Source organism: Trachypithecus francoisi, unplaced genomic scaffold, assembly GCF_009764315.1.
Source record: "Trachypithecus francoisi isolate TF-2019V2 unplaced genomic scaffold, Tfra_2.0 Lachesis_group4, whole genome shotgun sequence".
Taxonomy (NCBI): domain Eukaryota; kingdom Metazoa; phylum Chordata; class Mammalia; order Primates; family Cercopithecidae; genus Trachypithecus; species Trachypithecus francoisi.
This window is the reverse complement of record NW_022681469.1, coordinates 133,801,242-133,827,926: the sequence shown is the minus strand read 5'-3', so window position 1 is coordinate 133,827,926 and position 26,685 is coordinate 133,801,242. Positions and strand designations below refer to the sequence as shown.

General features: G+C 41.7%; 1 protein-coding gene across 3 annotated transcripts in view; it reads right to left on the bottom strand.

Annotated features, from left to right (window-relative positions):
• The window catches only part of POU6F2 (POU class 6 homeobox 2), a 507,860-nt gene that overhangs the window by 17,213 nt on the left and 463,962 nt on the right, over positions 1-26,685 (bottom strand). For all 3 annotated transcript variants that reach the window (XM_033193710.1, XM_033193712.1, XM_033193709.1), the window contains one exon: positions 17,626-17,832. In XM_033193710.1, coding sequence (XP_033049601.1) covers positions 17,626-17,832 — 207 coding nt within the window. The remainder of the gene's footprint in view (positions 1-17,625; positions 17,833-26,685) is intronic.

Sequence of the window (26,685 nt, the reverse complement as noted above, 5' to 3'; positions counted from 1 at the left end):
ACAAACAGGGAAGCCGAGGCACAGAGAAGCTAAAGGATTTTACAGGTTCAACCAGCAAGTGCAGAGGAGCTGGTCTCTGGACACATGAAGTCTGACCCTGGGACCTGGGCTCTTAGTCACGATGCCACAAGGAAGAATTAATTTAATTTTAAAAATTGTGTGTGTGGTAAGGAAGGCTGTCTTTATATCCATTTATTCATGATTCCTCTACAGGTTATCAAAGGACTGTTGTTCTGAGAGATGAGAGGAGCTCAGCTGAGGAGAGAAAGGAGAGAGGGGAGGGAAATGCTTGCAGGTTCTAGGTCTACTTGGAGGCCCAGGAGGGATGTCTCTCTATCATTTTTTTTTTCTCCTGGAAAGCTGCCATAAGGGCAGACCAGGACCCCAAGGAGGTAGACAACGAGCCTCAGCATTAGCCACCTTTGTTGATTGGATGTAGCATTTTTTGGTTTGCAAAGTGCTTTCATATCCATCTTCATTCTCACAGAGGTGTAGCAAGGCTTTTGTAAAAAGGAATCAGCCTGCGAGTAGAATTAGGTCAGGACCTAAACTTTGGTGGGAGAGACAGCTAACCCCAAAACAGGCACCAATCTGAGAAGGTCTACTACCTTGTTAGCACCTAAGAGCCAGCCTGGGGTGTTCCAACTTCATATTTGTCACTGCTTTCCCAATGTGTGTGTGTTCATTTTTTCATTCAACTTTATTCAGATGTAATGTACACATAATGAAATAAATCCATTTTAAACACAAAGTTTGATGAGTTTTGTCAAATGTGTACACATGTGAAACCACCACCACAATCAAGTTATAGAACCTTCTAATCATTCCACAATGCTCCCTCCTCTCCTTTGTCATCAATTTCCCCTCAACTCCCTGCCCTAGACAGCCACTACCCTGGTTTCTGTCACTCTAGATTCATTTGTCTGAGTCCAGAAATGGAATCATACAGTACGTACTCTTTTTGTACCTGGCTTCTTTTGCTTGGCATACTGTTTTTGAGATTCATTCATTTTGTTGCATGCCTTGGTAGTTCAGTTTTTTTTTTTATTGCTGAATAGTATTCCCTTCCATACATATATGAATATGGTATATTGTTTATGAATTCATCTGTTGGTGGGTATTTGGGTTGTTTCCAGTTTGGGGCCATGATGAATAAAGGTGTTATATAAACATTAATGAACAAGGTTGTGTGTCTACTTGTGTTTTTGTTTCTCTTATGTAAATACCTAGGAGTGGAACTGCTGGATCATACTGTAAATGCATGTTTAACTTTCTCAGAACCTCCCAAACTGATTTCCAAAGTGGTTGTACCATTTTATGTTCCCACCAGCAACGTACGAGAATTCCAGTTGCTCCACATTCTCCCTAACACTTAGGATCATCATACTTTCTAATTCCCTCAAGTGTTTTTATCAAATTAATATTTTTCCTTCAAACAATTGTTAGTTAGGGGCTACTCTGCAAATGTTCTTAAGGAGCTCTTTTCCCTTCTGGTCCCCTGTGGCAATAATTAATAATGGCTCCCCGACTCACATGGTATTCCTATGCAGCAGATGTGCCTGGCAGGATTACGTGAAGTAAATAACCAGCCTATGTGGCTGCTGAACATTCGAATCCAGGCTCCCATCCCATAGTGCAGGGATCTTCCCAGGAAACCATTTTGTGCCTCCTACAGAATTGCCTGCCCGCAGTTACATTTCAAGTGAACACCCATATTGTTGCTCAGCTATGCAAAGTAGAGGCTAGATTACAAACCAAAGACAGTTACAATTGACATGGGATCCTAAATTAATATGCATCAAGAATCTGCCAAAGGTAATTAGCCAAAACTGCTGAGGACATAATCAACAATTGAATCCAGTAAATTTTATACTGTAGGGACACACATTAAAGATTAAATCTATTTTTAATTTGCGTAATAAAGTGTGATGGATATTTGCATGTCAATCTACCCCCTATAACCTATTGAGTTGTCCTTCTAAATACTGTTACTTGGCAAAAGCTTTTTACAGTTTTGAGTTACTGAATCGTGAGATTGTCTTCAGTTTTACCATTGCATCAATGTTTTATTGGCCCTGGGTGTGGTAAAGAACCATCAAGGAACTGGAAAAGACACCAATTTAAATATTTCTTCCTCAGACACAACACAGTAAAGAAAAAATTACTAGGCTGCAATCTTGCTGAAGAGTCACTAGAGCAAGCTAGGGCTTATGCATTAAGCTAGGCAAGAGAAGAAATTTGAGATGAAAAGAAAATAATTATTTTAAGAACTTGTTCCATGTCCATACAGTCAAAAGGAGAGTCAAAAGGAATCTAAGATGTCTAAGAATCTAAGAAAGATATTTTTCTTCCAAAGTAAATAATCATTTCTTTTAGGACACTGGGGTCCTGCTTACCTCTATAGTTCAACCAGACAGTTCAGAAAAACCAACACAAATTCTGCAAATTTCTTACTTGTCAAGGATCAAGAAGATTATATAAGCAGTGGCATCTTAATGGAGCCCATAGATTTCATTCCAATTGCCAGTGTAAATGTGTATCTGTTAATTCTAGAATCATTTGCAAGCTCAGATAGAATAACCTATTGCACATGTCAAAATCAGCCCAGAGACTGACCTCTTGTCTTCATAACATCTTTCCTTAGAAAAACAGGACTTCAGAGGTACCACTTCTGTGACCTTCCATCTCTAAAACTGTAATTCTTTCAGGTAAACTATGAAATATAGCACTATGTCATTGGAATTCTTAGTTTAATGTTTTTGGTGTATTAATCTTTAGAAATTTTATGCTTAAAATATATTTATCAAATAAGAAAAGACAAAGCAGAGATTTAAGCTAGCTTATGAAACAGCTCTGGGGTTCAATATAAAAAATTAATATATGTTAAATAAGCAGCATTAGGAATATGTTACTTAATTTGATTTAATTATGTTGTTTTGGACACTGACTTAACTGTAAAAATTGTGTATACTTGTATTGCATAACTATTGGCAAAAGAAATAGATACTTAAATACTAGGACGTAACTGGACACAAAAATTGGAATAGTTTACCAAAAGAAAATGCAGGGAGTTAGGGAATCATCAGAAGCAGAAGAAAAAGTTTCTTTTCCTTCCTGGAGGGAAAGGGAAACTTAGATGCTTCTATAAAGGCAGATGTTTTATTACATTGTCTTATTTTTGAAAGGCCAAATATGTGGGTAATGTTTACTGGATGCTTTCTACCTGTTTTTGTATCTATTATTTAAAATCCTGGCAATAGTCCTCCTTTTTAGGTATTGGTGATACCATTACAGAAGAGGAAACAGAGACTTAAAAAGATGAAATGACTTACTTGGGATTACACAGCTGGTACAAGTAAGCTTTGAATCCAGGTACGTCTGACTCAAGAGCCAGCACTCCTTCCACTATGCCCCGCTGCCTCTCAACTCCCCGATCATTGGAGATGAGCAGTTATAGGTCAGGGAAACAGCAGGGAGCTCTAGCTGGGAAGTGTGGGGCCAAATGAGGTATGTTCAAACTGATAGATCACGGTGAGCTACACTTTCAAGTTGATCAGCCATAGTGTAGATCACCATGATCTATCAATGTGTTTTTTTTCCTAATATAAAATTTCAGATATTTTTCTGATTTAAGAATTATTGCCTGCAGTTCCCTATTTAAAATGTCATATTTGAAAGAAAACATGGTTCTCTCAGGTGGCTAGAAGATTATCCAAAAATAATGTTATGATTTTAGTGCAGTCTGGGGACACATCTCAGACGCAGTTGCCTACAGATTGTTCTTTGCTTCATATAATTAATTCTGGTTATCTGTACTACCCCCAAACTTACTCTTCTCAGTATTGTATCCTGTTTATATGATCGTATTTTCTATTTATTCACCATACTGTTAGTAGACTGCCTAAAGGAGCTTGAGTTTCTGTCCATCTAAGTTTACATAATCACTTTCTTGCCTTTTTTTGAGCTATAAGCCAGGTGTAAATAGGCTGAGAGCATGGAGAATCTGCAAGAAGAGAAAAGGAACAGCTCATGTGAGCCTGTGGCTATGCATTTTCCAGAGGAGGAGGACTGGATGTCCATCCCACACACAGAATGACAAACGGAGCACAGGATGCAGTGTCTGAAAAGCTTTCTATGTCCTGTTGGCTCTCACAGGCTTGCTCTCTTGGTTTGTTTTTATTGGTTGGCACTGCCAGGGTGTTTAATATATTCACCAAAAATAGATTGAAATAACAGCGCACTGTAAAGGCTTTCTAGATTTTCTGTGCCACTGATCCGCAGGTATCTTCTATGTGTTATGCAGTATATCCTTAATAATGTTTTAGTTTCTGGAATAAATCATCTTCTAATTAAATTTGTGATTGATATTAAAATAAGTGGGGTGGCAAGTGTCTTGGAAGGTGGAATAAAATGCAGAATGTACTAGGCAAGTTGGAAAAGTGAATGCATATAAACAGAACATTCAAATGGGATTAAATACAGAGAAACTCACTTGGGGAGGAAAAATCTCTCTAAATCTGCAAAGGCAAAATGAAGGAGGGCTGGCCTTCTACAAAGATGTCAGAGAGCCATAGTGAATCCCAGGCTGAACCTTCCCTGTGCTGCCATGGAGGCAGTGAACACAACCCAGAGGGGCCTCACAGAAGCCAGAGTATATGGGAAGGGCATCGCTACTTGCCCTCCCTGCCTGTCCTAGTTGGCATTTTTTTGAGTAATGTGTACCTTGGAATAGCTTGAAGAGAAATTAAATCAGTGCTTCTCAAGATTTAGTTGCATCAGAATCACCTGGAGGGCTGTTAGAGCACAAATCACTGGGCTCCACCCTGACTTTCTGATTTAGTAAGCCTGGGTTGGGGCTCAAGAATTTGCATATCTAACAAGTTTTCAGGTGATGCTGCTACTGTGGGTTGGAGGACAACACAGATTTTGGAAGGAGCTTCTCTTGGAAAAAGAGTTAAAGCACATGGATCTGCTATGTCTAGACAAAAGAAGCCAGAGCCCAGACATAATAAGAACTTTGATTAACTAGGAGGGTATAATGAATGCCTGAGCCTTACTGAGGAGTTCATTCTACTGTGGACAAGAACACAAATTAAATTTGCTGAGAAATTTAGGGTTGACATCAGGATGATCTACCTTAAAACATTTGGAGGACCTGGAATATGATACGAAGGAGATTTTAGCTATCTTTGTGGAAAATTTGAAAAGAGGAGGAAGTTATCCTTTTGGCAGGGCTTAGGAGACTTACTGGGTTTTGCTTCCTGCTTTATTCTATGACAGTGAAACATCTCTTTAATGCAAGTAGGAAGAAGAGCCCCACATGTGAGGGTCCAGTACATGCACCGCCTATCAGCAGGGGAGTAAGTGTGGCAGAAACACCAATGGCCTCAAGATAGAGAAGGACAGCAGCAAATCCTGTGCCAGGCACTATGAAGACATGAGGAAGTGGGGAGTGTCAGAATGAGAGAAGGATTTAGTGGAGATACCTCAACATAGGCAGAGAAGGCCAAAGCAGTCACAAAACAAGCTTGGAACGTGCAATAAAAAGCTCAGCAGGTACAAATGATGGAATGGACGTTAGAGTTCAGTGCAGAGCAGCAAATGAGGGATTATATGCAATTGAGATAATGAGGTGGGAGAGCATGGAGAGAGGAAGGGGTTGACATTCAGAAAAGAAATAAACAGAGAAGACAGTGCTGCATGGAAGGACTTCCCAAGCCTCTGGTAGGCACAAATCTGGAACATACTGGGAAGTGACAGAAGTCACAGAATTGGAAAGACACAGAAGGGCCGGAGCTGGGCTTCTCTGGAAGCATGGCTAGGATGCTGGTGTCCTAGACAGTGAAATACTATAATTTGGCAGCAATTAAGCAAAACACAAGTGACTGAGCCCCCACCATGGGCTGGATCGTGAACTGTGTGGATGAGGCTGAATCAGTTTGGTCGCTACTTTTCAAATGTAAACTCCTAATGATGATAGAGTTTGACAAAAATGAATGGAGTGGGTGAAGGTGGGACAAGGAGCAGAGATGAAGGAGAAATGCTTCATGGAGAGCGTTCCGAGAGGCTTTACAGAGGAGTGAGGGATTCAGGGCAGAGGAGGGAGAGTGGATCCAGATCCCAGAGGATGCATACGCAGGAGCTTGTCAGACAGGGAAGGTGGGAAGAGGTTCCAGGCCAGGGGCACAGAATGCACAGAAAGTACGAATGAACTGTGTCAGCCGAACTTGGCAGGGAGTGAGAAGGTGAGACCAGAGAAGTGAGCTATCCAGATACATGGCTGGAAGGTCAAAGGGCTGCTCTGCATTGGGACTACCCACACACATTTCACCCACCTAGGTAAACCCTTAGTCTATTTTAGATCCCTGGTGGGTGGGAATGCCTCATTTCTATCTCATTCTGGGTGGCTTGAGAAAAAATTGAGAATCAGTGATTCAGGCCAGGGCTAGGAAGGAACACTGAGTTTTTTGAAAATTAGTAAGTGAATACATTTTTGTATTTACTTGAAAAATAATGGATGGATTTTGATAATTGCATGGCATTTTAAGAGAGCTAATTTGAATAAACTATCTCTCACTGGTTTTCTGTTAGTACCAAGATTACTTTTTGAGGAAAAACTGAGTGCCTTCATGGATGGTAGTCTCCAAGTATTATAGCTATGGTATTTAATTTTTGAAAAATCTTAATGCTTTGATTTTGCAAGTTGCAGATTTTTTTCCTTTCATTTATCTCTCTCCGCCTTAATGATACTGAAAAGTCCTGTTAACTTTTGTCTGGATTTAGTCAAAAGGAGAATAAATCTACACAAAAATAATGTCTGTGTGGCTTAAGAAACTACTAATTCATAGGCATGGGGCAATCAGGGAAAGAAAACCAGGGCCTCGGGAGCCACCCTGACTTTGGGAGGTGTTCACCATATGCCACAGCAGCTGTAGAGTCCCTTGGAGGAAGCAAAAGGTTGCTTTTGAGCTCCACTAAGTACTTTTGTATTAAGTAATTTTTTTTCATGCACACAAAGATTCTCATCACTCTCTTATTTTCATCTGGTTGTTTGTTTGTTTGAGACAGAGTCTCACACTGTAACCCAAGCTGGAGTGCAGTGGTACGATCTCGGGTCACTGCAACGTCTGCGTCCTGGGCTCAAGCAATTCTCGTGCCTCAGCCTCCCAAGTAGCTGGGACTACAGGCGTGCGCCACCACACACAGCTAACTTTTTGTATGTTAGTAGAGATGGGGTTTCACTATGTTGCCCAGGGTGGTCTCGAACTCCTGAACTCAGGTGATCCACCTGCCTCGCCCTCCCAAAGTACTGCGCACCATGCCAGCCTTCATCTGGCTTTTTTCTGAGTTTTATTTTCTGGTGTTGCTCACCAAGGATTTCTGATGTAATACTGTGGAAGTTAAATTTAGGGCTGTCAAATACTGGTGTATGTAAAAAAAAATAGTGTTTGTATTTCAGATGATAACTTTGCACGTTCTTCTCTCTTCATTGGAATGAATCATCATCAGTGTGTTGGATACTACATTCTTAGATTCAGGCTCTTTTAATTAATGGTAGGCAGAGGTGAAAATCAAATTAAAGATGTCATTACTTTTATTAAATTAAAACAATCATTCCAGGTCATCTGGTCTGACAGTCCTATACTTTACTTCATGGAAGTGGACTTCCTTCTGAGTATGAGTTAGGGGGCTCTCTGTTCCTGTAGTTTATGACATAATTTACCATCAGAACTATGCTCTTGTGAGATCAAACATTTGTCATAAATCACATGAAAAAATAAATTGAGAAACTTCTCTACTGTATGACAGAAATCCTTTATTTTTTAGTGGTTGTCCATGTTATATTTCTTCAATGTAAAGGGTAATATTTAAAGAAAAAAATTGAAGACCACTATCCTTATGCCTCTTGAGCTTTTCACTTTTTGACTCAGGGGCTTTTATGATCTGCGAGCCTCAGAATCACAGCTTTTACATCTGGGACTCACACTTGTGCATCTCCTGTCAAATTTGCCCAACTTGTTAGCTTGACTGCATGTTCTCATGGTGTCTCAACTGGAGCCAATGCCAAGAAATAAAGTCATTCATTTATTTCTACCATTTCCATGGTATTTCTGACCGGGTTCACCATCAGTTTTCTGGGTATTCCTGGGACTAGGACAGACCATTGGCACCTGCCTTGAACAAGGGGGACAGGTCCGTTGGTGCCTGCTGTGACTTGGGTATTTGAGATGGTTCCCCCATTGCTCTTTTCAGCTGCGCTCACATGTTCTCTCAGTGTGCACATACGTGCCTGCTCTTTGGGATGCTGGTTGTAGCTGACATGTTGGTTGGGGTATACTTTGTTGGATTTGCAAGGTACATCCCCAAGAAGCTGGCTGTTTTTTTCCAGTTGCTAATCTCCAATCCTGCAGTGAAGAGGACAGTGGTGGTGGTTAGACTAGCAGAGAACTGACCATATGTTGCTGTAGTAGGAACAAATTTTCGTTTCGGGGCCGACAGATGCTGCGTGAGAAGCCTCCTGAGGTGTGCCTGGGCCTGTGAGAGAGACTGTGGACATGGATTACTGATATCTGCTGTGAGCAAGGGGTTAGGAGTGGCACCATTCCTGCATCTTATTTGCTATTTCTTGGTTAGGCCTTTCTCCTCCTGGATCAAAACTGTCCTATTCCTGATCTAGAGCTGCAATTTTGTGTCTCAGCTGTAGTCTATCACCCACACTCACCTTTGAAATTCAAGGTGAGAGTAAGAGCTACTTTATATTAAATGTTAATGATTTCTAACTAATTCATCACCTTTTTGGCAGTTTATAACCGGCTTTGCTGACAGAAAAGGTTTTTAGCAGATTGTAGAAAAAGAGGCCAGTTTATCCATCTTTTCCCCCAGAGATAATTTTGAACATAGTTGGAACAGATGAAACTAGGGTTTAAAAGGCCAATGAAAGATAGAGAACTTTGCCTTATTTGAGGAACCACTTAGAAGGTAGAGAATCAAATGGAAATAGTGTAAATAGTAAATAGCGAAATAAATCAGCTGAGAGATGGGGGGAAGAAAAGTTCTTAATGATAAGATTGGCAGAGACTGCTTGGGATAAAGCTGAGGAAGAAGAGGTGGCTTCCCAGGCTACCGATTTAGATTTCGAGTGAGAAGACAAAGTCTCTGTCTCCAGAAAGTGTACAGATTCAGACCTTGCTGGGATTCTCCTGGTGTTGGTTCCCTCGCTGGGTGAAGTTCCCTTGTTAAACACTCTAATAGATCCCTTCACTTCTCCCTCATGGCACTTACTGCTGTCTTAGGGACATATTTGTACAAGTCTTTGGTGAATGTACATCTTCCTCACTACACCATAAGCTCCATGAAAGAAGAGTTCATGGCATCTGTCTTGCCCGCCAACACAGCCTAGCTTCCTGGTACCAATGCCAGACACATGGTAGGTGGTCAATAAATATTTCCGTTAAATAGATTTTTTTTGTGTACTCATTGAACAAGCAACTGGATTTTTCAAGCATAGTCTCTGAGAGTCACCAAGAATGGGCTTGTTTTCATGGTTGGATCAGGAGCCAAATGCAGGCAATGGCTGAGGTCTCTGGAAGGCTATTTCTGCATTGTTGTAGATAAATGATAATATTGGGACCTCTTCTTCCCTTCTCTTTATATTTTATTTCCTTGCTAACTGCTTTACATTATACAGCTTTCTGACTTCACATAAAGCCATGTGCTCAGTCATATACTCACTCTTAGTCTTCATCATTCTTGTCCACTATCTTTCTTTTGTTAGTGTACACTCCAGCTTTAACTCTGGTCTTAGCCTTGCCCACCTCTCACTTCTTAACTTACTCAGCTAAGGAGCCCATTTCAACACGTTTCAAACAGGGACAATCCAGACTTTAAAACGTTGTAACAGAGAAATAGAGGAATTGATGTTTCTTCATTGCTTCACCTAATTTTATTTCTGCAGCATTTGATGCTCGTCCACTTCCTATTTTTTTGAAACACTTGGATGCTAGATCACCACACTCCGGGTTTCTCTTCTAGTTACCCAATCATTTCTTCTCTCATTTTTCCTCCTCTATTCCTTAAATGCTGGTGTTTCCCAGGAGGGACTCCTTGGTCTTCCTTCCCTTGCTTCTGATGCTTTTTCCAATTATTTTTCTTCCCTTGCTCCTCTTGCTTTCTCTGGTGTCTCCTTTGTTTTCAGCTACAACAAATGTACTCATGACTTGACTCCCATATACTCATGACTCAGCTCCAAGTACATGTTCTCATTAATTCTTTTTTGTGTTTTGCTATAGACTCCTAAATGGTTTGCTCACAGTAGATGGTTTACTTCAGTTCAACCTCTGTAGTGCCAGCAGAGTTATTTTCTTGAAAAAAAAAAAAAAGCTAAGCATGCCATTCCTCTTTTAAAATACCTCTAACACATTTAGCAGGTTCTGTTCACCATGCCACCCAACTGGGTGAGTCCCTCCAACAGGGGTTATCAGACACCCTACATAGGAGTGATCCTATAGGCATCGGGTTGGTGCCCCTTGAGGTCAGAGGTCCCAGAGGAAGGAGGAGGCACCCATCTTTGCTGTTCTCCAGCCTCCTTGAATGATATAACAAGGCATAGGAGCGAATCAGATGAGTAGGGCCTGAAGTGAACCCCCAGCAAACTGTAGCAGCCCTGAGAAGATGGACTTGACCTTTGAAAGAAAAACAAGCAGAAAGCAACAACAACAGCATCATCATCAACAACAACAACAAGTCCCCACAAAAACCCCATCCAAGGATCAGCAGCCTCAAAGACTGAAACTAGACAAACTCACAAAGATGGGAAAGAATCAATGAAAAAATGCTGAAAACCCAGAAGACCAGAGTACCTCTTCTCCAAATGATCATAACGTCTCTCCAGCAAGGGCACAGAACTGGATGGAGGATCAGATGGACCAATTGACAGAAACAGGCTTCAGAAGATAGATAATAAAAACTACGATGAGCTAAAGGAGCATGTTCTCACCCAATGCAAAGAAGCTAAGAACCTTGATAAAAGGTTTGAGGAATTGCTAACTACCATAACTAGTTTAGAGAGGAACATAAATGACCTGATGGAACTGAAAAACACTGCACGAGAACTTCGTGAAGCATACACAAGTATCAATAGCCAAATCAATCAAGTGGAAGAAAGGATATTCGAGTTTGAAGACCACCTTGCTGAAATAAGGCATGCAGACAAGACTAGAGAAAAAAGAATGAAAAGGAATGAACAAAGCTTCCAAGAAATACGGGACTTCATAAAAAGACCAAACTTATGATTGATTGGAGTACCTGAAGGAGATAGGGAGAATGGAAACAAGCTGGAAAACACACTTCAGGATATTATCCAGGAGAACTTCCCCAACCTAGCAAGAAAGGCCAACATGCAAATACAGGAAATACAGAGAAAACCATGAAGATATTCCATGAGAAGATCAACCCCAAGACACATAATCATTAGATTCTCTAAGGGCAAAATGAAGGAAAAATTGTGAAGGGCAGACAGAGAGAAAGGCCAGGTCGCTTACAAAGGGAAGTCCATCAAACTAACAGCGGACCTCTCAGCAGAAACTCTACAAGCCAGAAGAGATTGGGGGCCAATATTCAACATTCTTAAAGAAAAGAATTTTCAATCCAGAATTTCATATCCAGGCCAACTAAGCTTCATAAGTGAAGGAGAAATAAAATCATTCCCAGACAAGCAAACGCTTAGGGATTTTGTTACCACCATACCTGCCCTGCAAGAGCTCCTGAAGGAAGCACTAAATATGGAAAGGAAAAACCAGTACCAGTCACTGCAAAAACACACCAAAAAGCCCAGGCGCCGTGGCTCTTGCCTGTAATCCCACTTTGGGAGGCCGAGGTGGGTGGATCACCTGAGGTCAGGGTTTGAGACCAGCCTGGCCAACATGGCAAAACCCCGTCTCTACTAAAAATACAAAAAAGAGCCAGGGGTGGCGGTGCAGGCCTGTAATACCATCTACTCAGGAGGCTGAGGCAGGAGAATCACTTGAACCCAGGAGGCAGAGGTTGCAGTGAGCTGAAATTGTGCCACTGCACACCAGCCCGGGTGACAAGAGTGAAAATCCGTTTAAAAACAACAAAACAAAAACAAACACAAAAAACACCAAAATATAAAGACCAATGACACTATGAGGAAACTACATCAACTAGTGTGCAAAATAACAAAATAGCAGCATGATGGCAGAATCAACTTCATATATAACAATACTAACCCTAAATGTAAATGGGCTAAACGCCCAATTAAAAGACACAGACTGGCAAATTAGATAAAAAGTCAAGAGCCATTAGTGTGTTGTATTCAGAGACCCATCTCACGTGCAAAGGCACATGTAGGCTCAAAATAAAGGGATGGAGGAAAATTTACCAAGCAAATGGAAAGCAAAAAAAAAAGCAGGGGTTGCAATCCTAGTCTCTGACAAAATGGACTTTAAACTAGCGAAGATCAAAAAGGACAAAGAAGGGATTACATAATGGTAAAGGGAACAATTCAACAAGAAGAGCTAATTATTCTAAATATATATGTACCCAATACAGAAGCATCCAGATTCATAAAACAAGCTCTTAGAGACCTACAAAGAGACTTAGACTCCCACACAATAATAGTAGGAGACTTTAATACCCCACTGTCAGTATTAGATAAATCAATGAGACAGAAAATTAACAAAGATATTCAGGACTTGAACTCAGCTCTGGATCAAGTGGACCTAATAGACCTAACAGAACTCTCCACCCCAAATCAACAGAATATACATTCTTCTCAGTGCCACATGGCCCTTATTCTAAAATCAACCACATAACTGGAAGTAAAACTCTCCTCATCAAATGTGAAAGAACTGAAATCATAACCATCTCTCAGACCACAGTGTGATCAAATTAGAACTCAAGATTAAGAAACTCACCAAAACCGCATGATAACATGGAAACTGAACAACCTGCTCCTAGATGACTCCTGGGTAAATAATGAAATTAAGTCAGAAATCAAGAAGTTCTTTGAAACCAATGAGAACAAAGACACAACGTACCAGAATCTCTGAGATGCAGCTAAGGCAGTGTTAAGAGGGAAATTTATACCACTAAATGCCCACACCAGAAAGCTAGAAAGATCTCAAATCAACACCTAACATCACAATTAAGAACTAGAGAGGCAAGAGCAAACTAATCCAAAAGCTAGCAGAAGACAAGAAATAACGAAGATCAGAGAAGAATTGAAGGAGACAGAGACAAGAAAAAACCCTCCAAAAAATTAATAAATCCAGGAGCTGTGTTTTTGAAAAAAAATTAACAAAATAGATAGACCACTAGCTAGATTAATAAAGATGAAAAGAGAGTAGAATCAAATAGACACAATAAAAAGTGATAAAGGGGATATCACCACTGACCTCACAGAAATAGAAACTACCACCAGGTAACACTATAAACACCTCTACACAAATAAACTAGAAAATCTAGAAGAAATGAATAAATTCCTGGACACCTACACCCTCCCAAGACCAAATCAGGAAGAAGTCAAATCCCTGAATAGACCAATAACAAGTTCTGAAATTGAGGCAGTAATTAATAGCCTACCAACAACAACAACAAAAAGCCCAGGACCAGATGGAGTCACAGTTGAATTCTATCAGAAATGCAAAGAGGAGCTGGTACCACTGCTTCTGGAACTATTTCAAACAATTGAAAAGGAGGGACTCCTCCCTCACTCATTTTATGAAGCCAGCATCATCCTGATACCACAACCGGAAAGAGACACAACAAAAAAAGAAAGCTTCAGGCCAATATTCCTGATTAACATAGATGCAAAAATCCTCAATAAAATACTGGCAAAACAAATCCAGCAGCAGATCAAAAAACTTATCCACCACTATCAAGTCAGCTTCATCCCTGGCATGCAAGGCTGGTTCAACTTATGCAAATCAATAAATGTAATCCATCACATAAACAGAATCAAAGACAAAAACCACATGATTATCTCAATAGATGCACAAAAAGCCTTTGATAAAATTCAGCATCCCTTCATGTTAAAAACTCTTAATAAACTAGGTATTGATGGAACATATCTCAAAATAGTAAGAGCTATTTATGACAAACCCACAGCCAATATCATATTGAATGGGCAAAAGCTGGAAGCATCCCCTTTGAAAACAGGTACAAGACAAGGATGCCCTCTCTTACCACTCCTATTCAACATAGTATTGGAAGTCTGGCCAGGGCAATCAGGTGAGAGAGGAAAATAAAGTGTGTTTAAATAGGAAGAGAGGAAGTCAAATTATTTCTGCTTGCAGATGACATGATTTTATATTTAGAAAACCCCATCATCTAGGCCCAAAAACTCCTTAAACTGATAAGCAAGTTCAGCAAAGTCTCAGGATACAAAATCAATGTGCAAAAATCACAGGCATTCTTTTACACCAACAATAGACAAGCAGAGAGCCAAATCATGAATGAACTCCCATTCACAATCACTATAAAGAGAATAAAATACCTAGGAATACAGCTAACAGGGGATGTGAAGGACCTCTTCAAGGAGAACTACAAACCACTGCTTAATGAAATAAGAGAGGACACAAACAAATGGAAAAACATTCCATTCTTTTGGATAGGAAGAATCAATATTGTGAAAATGGCCATACTGCCTAGAGTAATTTATAGATTCAATGCTATACCCATCAAACTACCATTGACATTCTTCACAGAATTAGAAAAAACTATTTTAAGTTTCATATGGAATCAAAGAAGACCCCATATAGCCAAGACAATCATAAGCAAAAAGAACAAAGCTGGAGGCATCACTCTGCCTGACTTCAAACTATACTACAAGGCTACAGTAACCAAAATAGCATGGTACTGGCACCAAAACAGATATATAGACCAATGGAGCAGAATAGAGACCTCATAAATAACACCATACATCTAAAACCATCTAATCTTGGACAAACCCAACAAAAACAATGGGGAAAGGATTCCCTCTTTAATAAATGGTGCTGGGAAAACTGGCTAGCCATATGCAGAAAACTAAAACTGGACCCCTTTCTTACACATTATACAAAAATTAACTCAAGATGGATTAGACTTAAATGTAAAACCCCAAACCATAAAAACCCTAGAAGAAAACCTAGGCAATACCATTCAGGACATAGGCATGGGCAAAGACTTCATGACAAAAATGCCAAAAGCAATTGCAACAAAAGCCAAAATTGACAAATAGGATCTAATTAAACGAAAGAGCTGCACGGCAAAAGAAACTAGCATCAGAGTGAACAGGCAACCTACAGAATGGGAGAAAATTTTTGCAATGTGTCCATCTGACAAAGGTCTAATATCCAGAATTTACAAGGAACTTAAACAAATATACAAGAAAAAAACAACCCCACCAAAAAGTGGGCAAAGGATATGAACAGACACTTCTCAAAAGAAGACATTTACACAACCAACAAACATATGAAAAAAAGCTCAATATCACTGATCATCAGAGAAATGCAAATGAAAACCACAATGAGATACCATTTCATGCCAATCAGAATGGTGATTATTAAAAAGTCAGGAAACAATAGATGCTGGGGAGGCTGTGGAGAAATAGGAACGCTTTTACACTGTTGGTGGGAGTGTAAATTAGTTCAATCATTGTGGAAGACAGTGTGGTGATTCCTCAAGGATCTAGAACCTGCAATATCATTTGACCCAGCAATCCCATTACTGGGTATATACCCAAAAGAATATAAATCATTCTACTATAAAGACACATGCACATGTATATTTATTGCAGCACTGTTTACAATAGCAAAGACATGGAACCAACCCAAATGCCCATCAATGATAGACTAGATAAGGAAAATGTGGTACATATACACCATGGAATACTATGCTGCCATAAAAGGGAATGAGGTCATGTCCTTTGCAGGGATATGGATGAAGCTGGAAGCCATCATCCTCAGCAAACAAACACAGGAACAGAAAACCAAACACCTCATGTTCTCACTCATAATGGGGAGTTGAACATTGAAAACAGATGGGCACAGAGAGGGGAACAACACACACCAGGGCCTGTTAGGGGGTAGGGGTGCGAGGAGGGAGCTTAGAGGACGGGTCCATAGGTGCGGCAACCACCATAGCACACGTATACCATATACCTATGTAACAAACCTGTGCGTTCTGTACATGAATCTCTTTGTGTGTGTGTGTGTGTGTGTGTGTGTGTGTGTGTATGTGTGTGTATGTGTGTGGTTTTTTAAAGAAGAAGTTAAAAAAAAAAAACAAAACAAAAAACCAAAAACAAGCCCTCATAGATCTCCAGGGCTTGGCTGCAGAGTAAATCATCACCATCATCATCACCATCACCATCATCATCACTATCATCACGACTATGTTAGTGCTTACTGCATGCCAGGCACTATTCTGACCACTTCATATGTGTTAACTCATTTAATCCTCATAACCACCCTGTGAGGTAGCTACTGGTGTATCCCCACTTTACAAATGAGGTAACAGGGGCACAAAGATGATATGTAGTGTGTTCAAGATCACACAGAGAAAAAGTCCATCCCTTTCGGCTTGTTTATAGAGCCCTTCCATGAATGTCCTCTGCCTCCTCTCTGCTCCAATCACATGAGCCTTTCTCCTGTTTCTCAGCACTTCATCCTCTTTCCCATTTCCCTGCCTTTGTGCCTGCTGTTCCCTCTACTTGGAATGTTGTTAACCCTTCATTTACTTGGTTAACTCATACCCAACTGTCCGGACTCCATTCCCAAGCCATTATCTCTGGGAGGACTAAAAATTCTCTGGGCAGAGTTGGTCACTTCCAGCTCTGTGGTGACACCTGCCCTGTCACAGGACAGTCTCTGCTCTACTGCACAACAGATTCTGCTTATATATCTGTGTCCTCTACAGGGTGATGAGCTCCCTAAAATCAGAAAGCATCTCTCCTTTATTTCTGTTTCTTCGCATTTATCAGGGGTCTGCTATACAGTAGGTTATCAAAAAATGTTTGTTGAAGGAGCCAATTAACCAGACACTCCATGGGGTTAGGGACCACACCTTTCTTTTGTGCTGCAGACCCAGCCTCTAGCACAAACACATAGGAAGCTCTCAATTGATATTTGAATGGAAAAATTAACTGAATCATCATGGTTTTGTGAAATTCAACCAAGCAGAACTCTGTATTTTTCATTTCCTCATTTATAGGCAGTGGTTTCGGCAGCAGCAACTTGGGATCTCTTAATATTTAATAATTTTTTCATTCACAGTTAAGGCATGAGTGTTCTTGGTTTCTCTTTGACCTCATCTTGAAAATCTGAAAATTAAGTATCTTGAGCACAGATTAATAATAATACATCTCTATTGAATTTTAGGGCACTCTCTCTGTTTGTAATTTAATATATTCTTATTTTTAGATTAAAGAGATATTTAGTTATCACCCATATTCATTAAGAATGAAAAATAGAGTTACATGCCATTTTATAAGTGTCGATATGTTCAGATGAGTGAGATCAAATATTTTGTAATGTAAAAATTACTTTTCACTGATTGAGACCAAAGAGGAGAAGCTGAGTAAGGAGAGTGTCTTGTGCCATGGCTGCCTTGGCCTGGAACATTTACCTGCTGGCCGGGCTTGATGGGTGACAGCGTGATGCCCTGGGTGTTGATCACGGGCAGGATCTGGTTCCCAATGACTGTGGCGATGATCTGGCCCTGGGCGTTTGTTAGGAGCTGGGGTGTGATTGGCTGCACTTGCAAGCCCTGAGTGCCGCTCGCTGCTTGGCTCGATGGCCCTGGATTAGGCATCAGTGGAATGGTCCCGATAATCTGCAAGAGACAGGCCCAAAGGTGAAGAGCTGGCTCCGTGAAGGGTCTGCGCATGCAACTGAAGACCATGCAGAGTCTGGTCTCTGTAGGATGCTCCCTGGGAGCTGACTCAGAATCTGCAAGCAGCTCTGGAGGGGGGTGCGGTGGAAGAAAGTGGCAGGGGCAGGCATCTAAAGAAGAGATAAGTACACATGAACTGAGTTCATGGGATGGAAAGGAGAAACATCTTCTATAAAAATAAAATCAAGCATCTGTTAAGGTATAAACATGCAGTTTTTGCCAGGGCAGGTCTGACATCTGCTTTTTCTCAGAACCAGAGGGAGAATGGGCTTCTCACAGCACTCAAGGCCCTTTTCCATCCGGGAAGCTGCATCCCACCGCCCCTCAAACCTGGGTGGCTCCACACTCCCTGAACTAAAGGGGATCCTTTGACATTCTTTCCTCTGCTTCCTTCCCTCCACCGACATTCAGCTCCTCTCCCAAGGCTGGGGGAGGGGCTCCCTGATACTCGCAGCAGGATTGGGGCCTCACACACCCTGGTGTTTACAGTGGTGGAGAGCCTGGGCTCTCAGAGTGACAGGATTCCATTCCCAGCTGTGCCACTTACTGGCTGTGGCACATTTGTCAAGGGACCTAAGCTTTCTGAAGGCTTGAGAGAATTGAGATTATAAACAAGTTTTTGAAACTCTTAAAGTAGAGGTGAAATGACTACTGAGGACTGAAATCAGAAAGAAAATGCCTTTGAAATGATGTGTTGTAAAGCCAGGGCCTAAAGGTGAGGGGCTTGGGGCTTCTGTGGCAGGTGGCGGGGGAGGCTCTTCTCTGCATCCAGTGGCTTCTGGCTTCAGCGAGGGACCGTGGGGACAGACTGCAGGAGGGGCCTGGCCAGATCCAATTACTGTGCCAAGGAGAAAGGCACCATGAATAGAAACAGCAAATGGACAGACTGGGTGTCCACAGAATCTGGAAATAGAGACCATATTGTTAGGGACACACTGTTAGTGACAGATGTAATCTGTAAAAACCTAAAACATGATCTCTATTTCCAACTGTGGTGGCATCTCCTGAGAAGCGACATGGTACTGGCCGTGTGGATGCTTTTCTGCCTCCACATACGGTAGGATGGCTATGCAGCTCTGCTTTGCCGGTCGCCTTCAAGGGCTCTGGCTCCCAGAGGTGAAATCTGGTGACCGGACCTGGGGGCCACCAGGACACAGTAATAAGATCTCAGGAAGTGTTTTCACACATATGATTTCTCTGCATTCTGTGTTCTTACAACACCTCTGTGAAGTAATATTGGTCATGCCTCTGCTTACTAGACAAGACACAGGGACACAGGGAGGCCAAGCAACTCAGCTGAGTCTCTTCACAGAAGCATTTGTAAGTGACAATCTGGGGCTACAGTCCAGGTCTGGTTGACCCCAAGCGCTCGCTTTTCCATCCTTCCCCCTAGCTCCCACAACATGGAGAACCTTGGAGGGTGCCAGCTCTTAGAAAATGCACTGTGTATCTTGTCTGCAATTTCCCACTAGATGAAAGGCTGCTGGTGGGCTGGGTTTGTAAATGATACTGCTTTCTACCCGCACAATACCCCGAGCAGTGCTTTGAACATAGTTTCTCAGTAAATGTTTTTTGACTGAATGGTTTCTAGATTCAGCTGTCACTGGGACGCCTGATGCAGCTGGAACCACAGGAGAACTGCAAGACCATGCCATTCAGTGACAGATCGTGCTGGAGAAAGCCTTCTCATCCCTAGGCCGTTGCTTCCACCACAAAAGCCCCTGTGGGATGACACTAATGGAGGACCTGTGCGGATATCAAGTATCAATGGCATTTGTCAATGGAGGCCGATAAAGGTCAAGTAATTACTGGGAGAGTGGTCAGCTCTCCCCTAGGGAGTGTGGCAGGGCTGCAGTCTCACTGAGCAAGCCCACAATGCCTGGCCCGCAGCATCAGCAATGAGCACGTCCCATCAGTGCGGGCAAGGTCAGGAGGCGTCCACATCAATAGATCATAGCGCATAAGTACTTTATTGATGAGTGGTCTTGCATTAAACAGCCAGGATTCAAAGGCTGGCTCCTGTGACCCCACAGGCAAGGTAAGAGAGGCCCAGGAACAGGCCTCCCATCTTCAGCCTATGTTGGATAACTCCCCTTTCCACACATGCACAATAAAAACTCAGCCACCGACCCACCCACTCTGGCCTTCCCCAGTGTCTTAGGCCTTTGCAGCCTCATTTCATCCTATCGGCCTGAGCTGAAAGCCTGTGGAAGCTGGATGCATCTATGGGGCAGGGCTGTGGGTCCTGTTTAGGGCAGGGTGTCAGTGCGATTAAGAGCCAATGGGAGCAAGTATCCTGAGAGAATGGTTTAGGGTGAGCACAGCACATGACAGTTACAGAACACACTGTGATGAAGACAGAGGCGTTCTGTCCCGGGAAGATTGACACCAGCCTGTGCTTGCCTCTGCAGTAATGAAATACTCTGCCTGCTTCCTGGATGGAAAGAAGAAGAAAGGCAAATGCGAACAAGTCATCAGCCTCTTCCTTAAGCACAACCTCACTCTCAGCTGTGTGCCACCGCATTACTAAAACATGGTGCTGCCTATGTTCCTACCCACCCCGTCCTCTCTTCTTTTCTAGGCCTGAGCATCACTTATCAAGGATAGGATAACAGTAGTGTCAGAGCCAGAGGAATCTGTAATGACCTGACTATTGCTGCCTTTAACAAAGAGAGTCTGCCTTTGAGGTGGGGGTGCAGGGTCAGGAGCAGTTCTAAAGTCAGGAAGCCTTTGGTGACACTATGCATTCTTATTTTTGTTTCTCTTTGAGGGGCATTGGGGTCACCATCTCAACATGTCAAAAACTTGGTAGTGCATTATGGGGAATTTTGTCATATCCCCGAATGTATCACAATACGTTGGTTTCAATTGGCTCCCATTCATTGAAGGGTAAAGACGGTCACACACTGTGTCATCTAAATATTCTCTGATGTGCCTGTTTTGCTTACACTGGCTCTGATTCCTCTTAGCACCGCCACAGGTTTAATCAGAACTCCTCCATGGACTTTGACTTCACAGAGGTCGTTAAGAAGGGAACCGGGGGAACTGACATGGCAAAGATCTGAGACTCTCTGTACTCATGAGAAGTTGTCCATTTCACCTGTGGAAATCATATTTTAAATTAAAGGCCTTTTGATACTCAAGGAAAGTATTTGCATCTACATATGTTTCAACTAAATCAGGAAATGAAAACAGAGGTTTGACAAGGCTGTAGGGGAATCTCTTATTTGAGAGTAAAGGTAGAAAGAGGATGCTTTTGGGACACTTGCAGTCCTAAAACTAGCTTTTGGAGTTTGACTTCCCAGCTCCCAGAAGCTAAGATTTACTGCTAGGAAAAGGATTTGCCACTGAGCACACGCACATCTAGGCTGTGACTCCTGTTCAAGCCACTCAATGTACAAGACAGATTTATGTTCTCCTGAAATGCCGAGGATTCCTGCAGAGCAGCCTAATACCTGTAGACCCTTCTCTCTATAAACACTGTGTCAAGTGCCATGAAGGAGGCCAAAAAGATGCAACTGGGGCTGGGGAGGGGTAAACAAGACAGGTACTTTGAATGCAGAGATTCCAACAATCCAAGGGTGGAAATGATGAGCACCAAATGAATAGCAAGTACTCTCTGAGAAAAATCCCTATACCTACATGGTGGGTGTGCAAAAGACTATTGGAAATGAATGAGTTATTTCCGAGGAAGAAGGGTGGGTATGGTTTGAGAGGCCTTCACAGAAGCAATGGGGGCCAAGCAGGGTCTGGAGGTTGGGTACGATTTGGGGAAGGCAGAGAAACCATTCCAAACAAGACATCAGCCTAAAGGCGAGAAACATGGGGGATGGGGAGTTGGATGCAAGGGAAGGTTGAGACAGGTTAGCCTGGGAGGGTCAAATTCCATCCAGCCAAGGGGTTCTGATGAGTGAGTTTTGACAGGAGCGTAGGGAGTGCTGAAATGGGGCTATTCCGTGTGAATGTCACTGTCTGGACAGAACGGACTCAAGTGGTGAGGGACTACAGATCTGGAAATCAGTTGTAGACCTAGGATGCTGCTGTAGTGTCCAAGTGTGAAGCAAAATGCCTCAATAACTCCTTGGCACAGGATTTGCTTGATTCACTAACTTCTGCTTTAATTCAAAAAGCATGGCCTACTCTCTGCCTAGGTTGCAACATTAGAAAATTTGCAGTTAAGTTATTGCCCTGTAAATCTCATAGCAAATAGCTGAGGCATTATTTGCAATGATCCCTATGTCTTTGCCCCAGTTCTCCACCAGTGATGATTCATCCCTGAAAAATGCTTTAACCAGGCCAAAGCCCATACTAGTATTGTAATAATAATTTGTGACCTAAAAGAGTCTGGCTTCTCTGAAACAGGACTTACTTGGTTGTTGCTGTGAACGTCCATCTATCTCTTTCCTTAAATGAGTTAAGAGCATAAATCACAAAAGAGGAATAAAGTTCATATTGTAAGAGCAACTTAAAAAAATCATTCAAATAGTAGTGTTTGCTAGCACACGTATTTAAAAGATCCCCATTTCCCTAAGAACTTGAGTGGCTTACGCCCAAATGTGACTATCACTAATTCAGCAGCTATTACAACTTAAGCCATAATGAAGATTAGCTTGCAATTGTAGCCAACTCCAGCAATTCAGGGTTCTGAAGCCCCTTTTGAGTCATGAGGTTATCATTACACTGCCCTCATGTGCCTCAGTCTAGTTGAGGTAGTCAATAGAGATGAATCATGACTGATGGTGGGTAAAGTGTCCTGAATGTATTCACTGCTGACGGGTGCATGTCATCAGCAGCAGTCTGAGAGTTCTGTCACAGAAGCCCAGGGCATTCAGATAAGTCATCTGAAAGGCCATATGTTGTTATAGCCAATGATATGCTGTTAAACTCTGTGATGGAGAATGTGATTGCAGATGTCAAATTGACAAGTAATTTTGTTGCCCATATATGTAAGAAAAGGAGACTCATCAATGCTGTAAATCGGTAATTTCCTCAGGTCTTTCAATCCATCAGCAGAGAAAATTCTTTCCCAAATATTTGTGCAATCTCAGCACATTTTGGTCAAGAGATTTTTGTTAACACTAGCATCATCCTGTCCATTCTTGAACAAGAGCTTATAACGTTTGAGAGCCAGGGAGATGGTGGTGAGTGATCGCCAAACAGAAGCAGCCAATCAATCTTCTCCTTTCTTTCTGGTCTGGCCACAACTATTCTTTCTCTTCCTCCAAGTAATGATTTTGTCCTCCTTATACAGTATATTCATTCTAGGCTCACTGTACTCCCAAAGTTAGGGTTAAATTCTCTTAGAATTATTTTGGCAACTCTGATTAGGATGTTGGTTCTGGAAAGGTAGGAGAATACTATTATTTCTCAAACAAAATGAATTTTTCCAAGACGCAAACTCGTGCCTTCTTGCATTTGGCTATGTCCAAGACGGAGAACAAGAGAAGCATGAATGTAGAGAGAGGCTTTAGCAGAGAATTTAAATCAGAGAATGTAAAGGCATAAAGACAAGCAGATGAAGGCATCTAATCAGAGGAAGACACTAGCCAAGGGCAAATGGGTTTAATCTTGCAGGAAATGGCAATCCTCTAGCCATGGCTTTCTGGAGCTCTGGAGGTTCCAGAGTTTGGGAAGAAACAGTTTCTTCCTTCCCATGACTGTTTGACAATGTCTGGGATGGGCATGGGAATAGGAATGGCAGTGTGCTCCAAGATGGTATCACTACAATCCAGGATACGAGACAAATTAGCTTAGACCAACCTGCAAGAAATGGATGACACATATTTGTTTAATGAGCAACTGTGAGAAAGGATTTTTGAAGGTATACACTTTAATGCTTTTATTAGGGGTATCAATAGGTACTCTACCCCGGGAATACCCACCTACTTGATACTTTTCCTTGTCAGTCAGAATTAGAATCCTTGCTTGGTGCTCTACTATTTGGTTTCAACTTTACAAACACACTCACAGACAAGAGTAAAGAACTGAAGGTGTCAGGATCTTTAAAATGGCACTTTCTGTCACACTAAGAAAGGAATAATTTGCCTGAAAACCGATGTTATTTAAACAGCAATAACAACAATAAAAACAATCCTCTCCCCTAAAAGCTTCTCAAAAGCCATTAAAGTTAATTCTCCTTAATAGAGTTTAAGATGTGTACCAAAGAAAAAAAAAAATCCCCACTGGCTGGGTTTAAGCCCAGGATTTGCCACTAACTGGTAGGAGATCAATAGTGAATTACTTTACCTCTTAAGATCTCAGTCTACTCACCTGTAAAATAGGAATAGTAATGTCCACTTCATAAGGTTACTGTGAGAACTAAGATAATCTATGCAAAGCACTCAGCACTGTGGTTTACCAGCCAAATAAGTGTTCAATAATAAATAGTCCTTCATAGTTTAATTTTGTTTACATGCTTGTGTGGTAACTCCTGGGCATTTACACTAAACTGCAAAAGCTCTTTTGAATTCTTCTGAATATTGTATTTTTTATCATGGAAATTATTTACCATGATGAAGATGATAGCTTATTATGAAATGTAATTTGATCTTCCCTGTTTTATAATAGAATGCTACGTTGGAAGTTTCCATGGGGGCACCAAGACCCAATTGGTGCTGCATTCCAGTGGAGGGACTAGAGTATGTGCTGGACTTATAGAGGAGGTTAATGAAAACCAATTAGACAGTTCCAGAACTCAGACCTTGACAATGAGGACAGACACAGAGAATTTTTGAAAATCTGTGTCTTCCTCACTTCCAGAGGTGGAGCATGGGGAGCTTTCTCCTTACCTCAAGGACAATAAAAGTGGTCGAATAAATATTGTGCTCTCAAATTTGGGGGAAATATTCTTGAGTAATGAAAAGGTGAGAGGCTATGGCTTTTGAGCTGAGGAGGGAGGACAGAGAAAAAGGGAGGATGAGAGAGAGAGAGAAGAGAGAGAAGAAGAAGAAGAGGGAGGAAGAGAAGAGGCAGGGAGAGACAAAGAGAGTGAGAAAGATCACTCACCGCCTGCCATTGACACTAGCTACTCTCCCATGACAGCAGGAGTAAGGATGTGTGAGTGTTTCTCTGGGCTCAATATTATGGGTCTGAACCATTTAAAATCCTGTCCCAGAGGACCCCTTGGGGAATGGACACTGGACAACACCAGAGAGGGCTTTGAAGAGTGGATCTGGAGAAAACCAAGCTCTGAGCAGGAAGTGGGCACCTGGAAGAAAACACAGTGCTCATAACAATGTGCCACTGAAAAGTCCCAGCTGGGCCTCAAAAGAACGCATGAAAGTGCCCCCAAGAGTTGGCCTGAGCCATTGGCTGGTCCAGAGAGCAGGAAACCTTCTGCCATTCTCATCCTCTCATGTCTCCTTTCCTCACCTCAACCTGACTAGTTGAGGGCATCATGAGCAAGCTGGAGAAGGATGGGAACCATTCCAACAGGGAGAGCAGGAGGGGCCGGCTACCCTTTTCCACAGCAGCAAGCAGCAGGAAGGAGGCCCCAGTTGGGGCTGCTAATGGTGTTTTAAATTAGAGTTGCAGTTGGGACCGTTGTCAGGTAACTGGGCATCTTATTTGCAATTAAAGTGGCCATACACTATTGTGTTACCTGAGATGCCCAGAGAAGTCAAGAAGCAAGAAACCGCTGAGCTCTTGTTCCAGGGAAGAGGAACATCACCACTGAGAAGGCTGAAAGGGGCTGCCTTGCTCTCAAATATTAAGGTCAATAACACACAGAAAAGACATTTTATGAGTCATAACGAACATCAGGACTTTATCAACTAAGTGCTTGAAAAACAGAGGAGAAATGAAGGCAAGAAAGAGATAAGGAAAAAGAGAGGAGAGAATTTAAGAAGCTAGCAGAGGTAGAGCATTTGAAACTGTGAGCAGAATATATTTTCCCATAAACTATGAATTCGGTTTATTTCTGAGAGGTAGCAGCTGCTATTTATAATAGTGATTGTTGAAGTTTCAGCTGACTTAAACATACATACTATTCAAAAATGCATTAGTTGCTGACATTCCTCTGAAGATTCTGAAACCTTCAACTTATAACAGGAACAGTCAATGCCTACCAACAGGGACAACAGTTACGATATCTCAAAAAAGGTCAGAAGAGTCAGGGGAAGTTTTGACATGGTCATTGACAGTTACGTTAGCAAGGTTGTTCCCATTAGTAACCAGAAATATTTACAAGTTGTGCTTGTAAATATAACAAAGATGTGCTTTTGTGGCTCTTCATTTCCTCTATTATGTTTAACTAAACACCAAACTGCCAAACACGTTCTTGAACAGTCTTTTTTCATGTAGTTATTGGGGAAGAAGAAATCTAGTATGTCTGCATGTGTTTTCCAATTACAAATGATGAAGCAGGGAGAAGAGATTCTATTAGATCTTAATGACGTAAAACAGGATGAATAATGTCAATTCCAAAGGTGCTTTATGGGAATAATTTGCGTATAGAGTGTGGCCTGAACCCTAGTTATGCAGCCCATGAGCAGCAAACCTCGCAGAAGAAAGTCCACATTTCAGGGAACTGACAGGTCTCCCAGGTAGGAGTCAACTCAATGGATATTCTTGAGTCAACTCAATGATCATTCTTATTGGACTTGAATATTTCTCGGGTCCTTTGGCAAAATAAAGTTAGCAGCCTCGGCCCCATTCTGAACAGTTGACAGTTCCTACTACAATAATACTACAACTGAATCTGGCACACTCCACACTCTGGAGGCAGGTGTTGTGTTTTTTTGTGTGTGTGTGTTTGTTTTTCTTAAATTTTTAATTTTAAGATGCAGCATAATA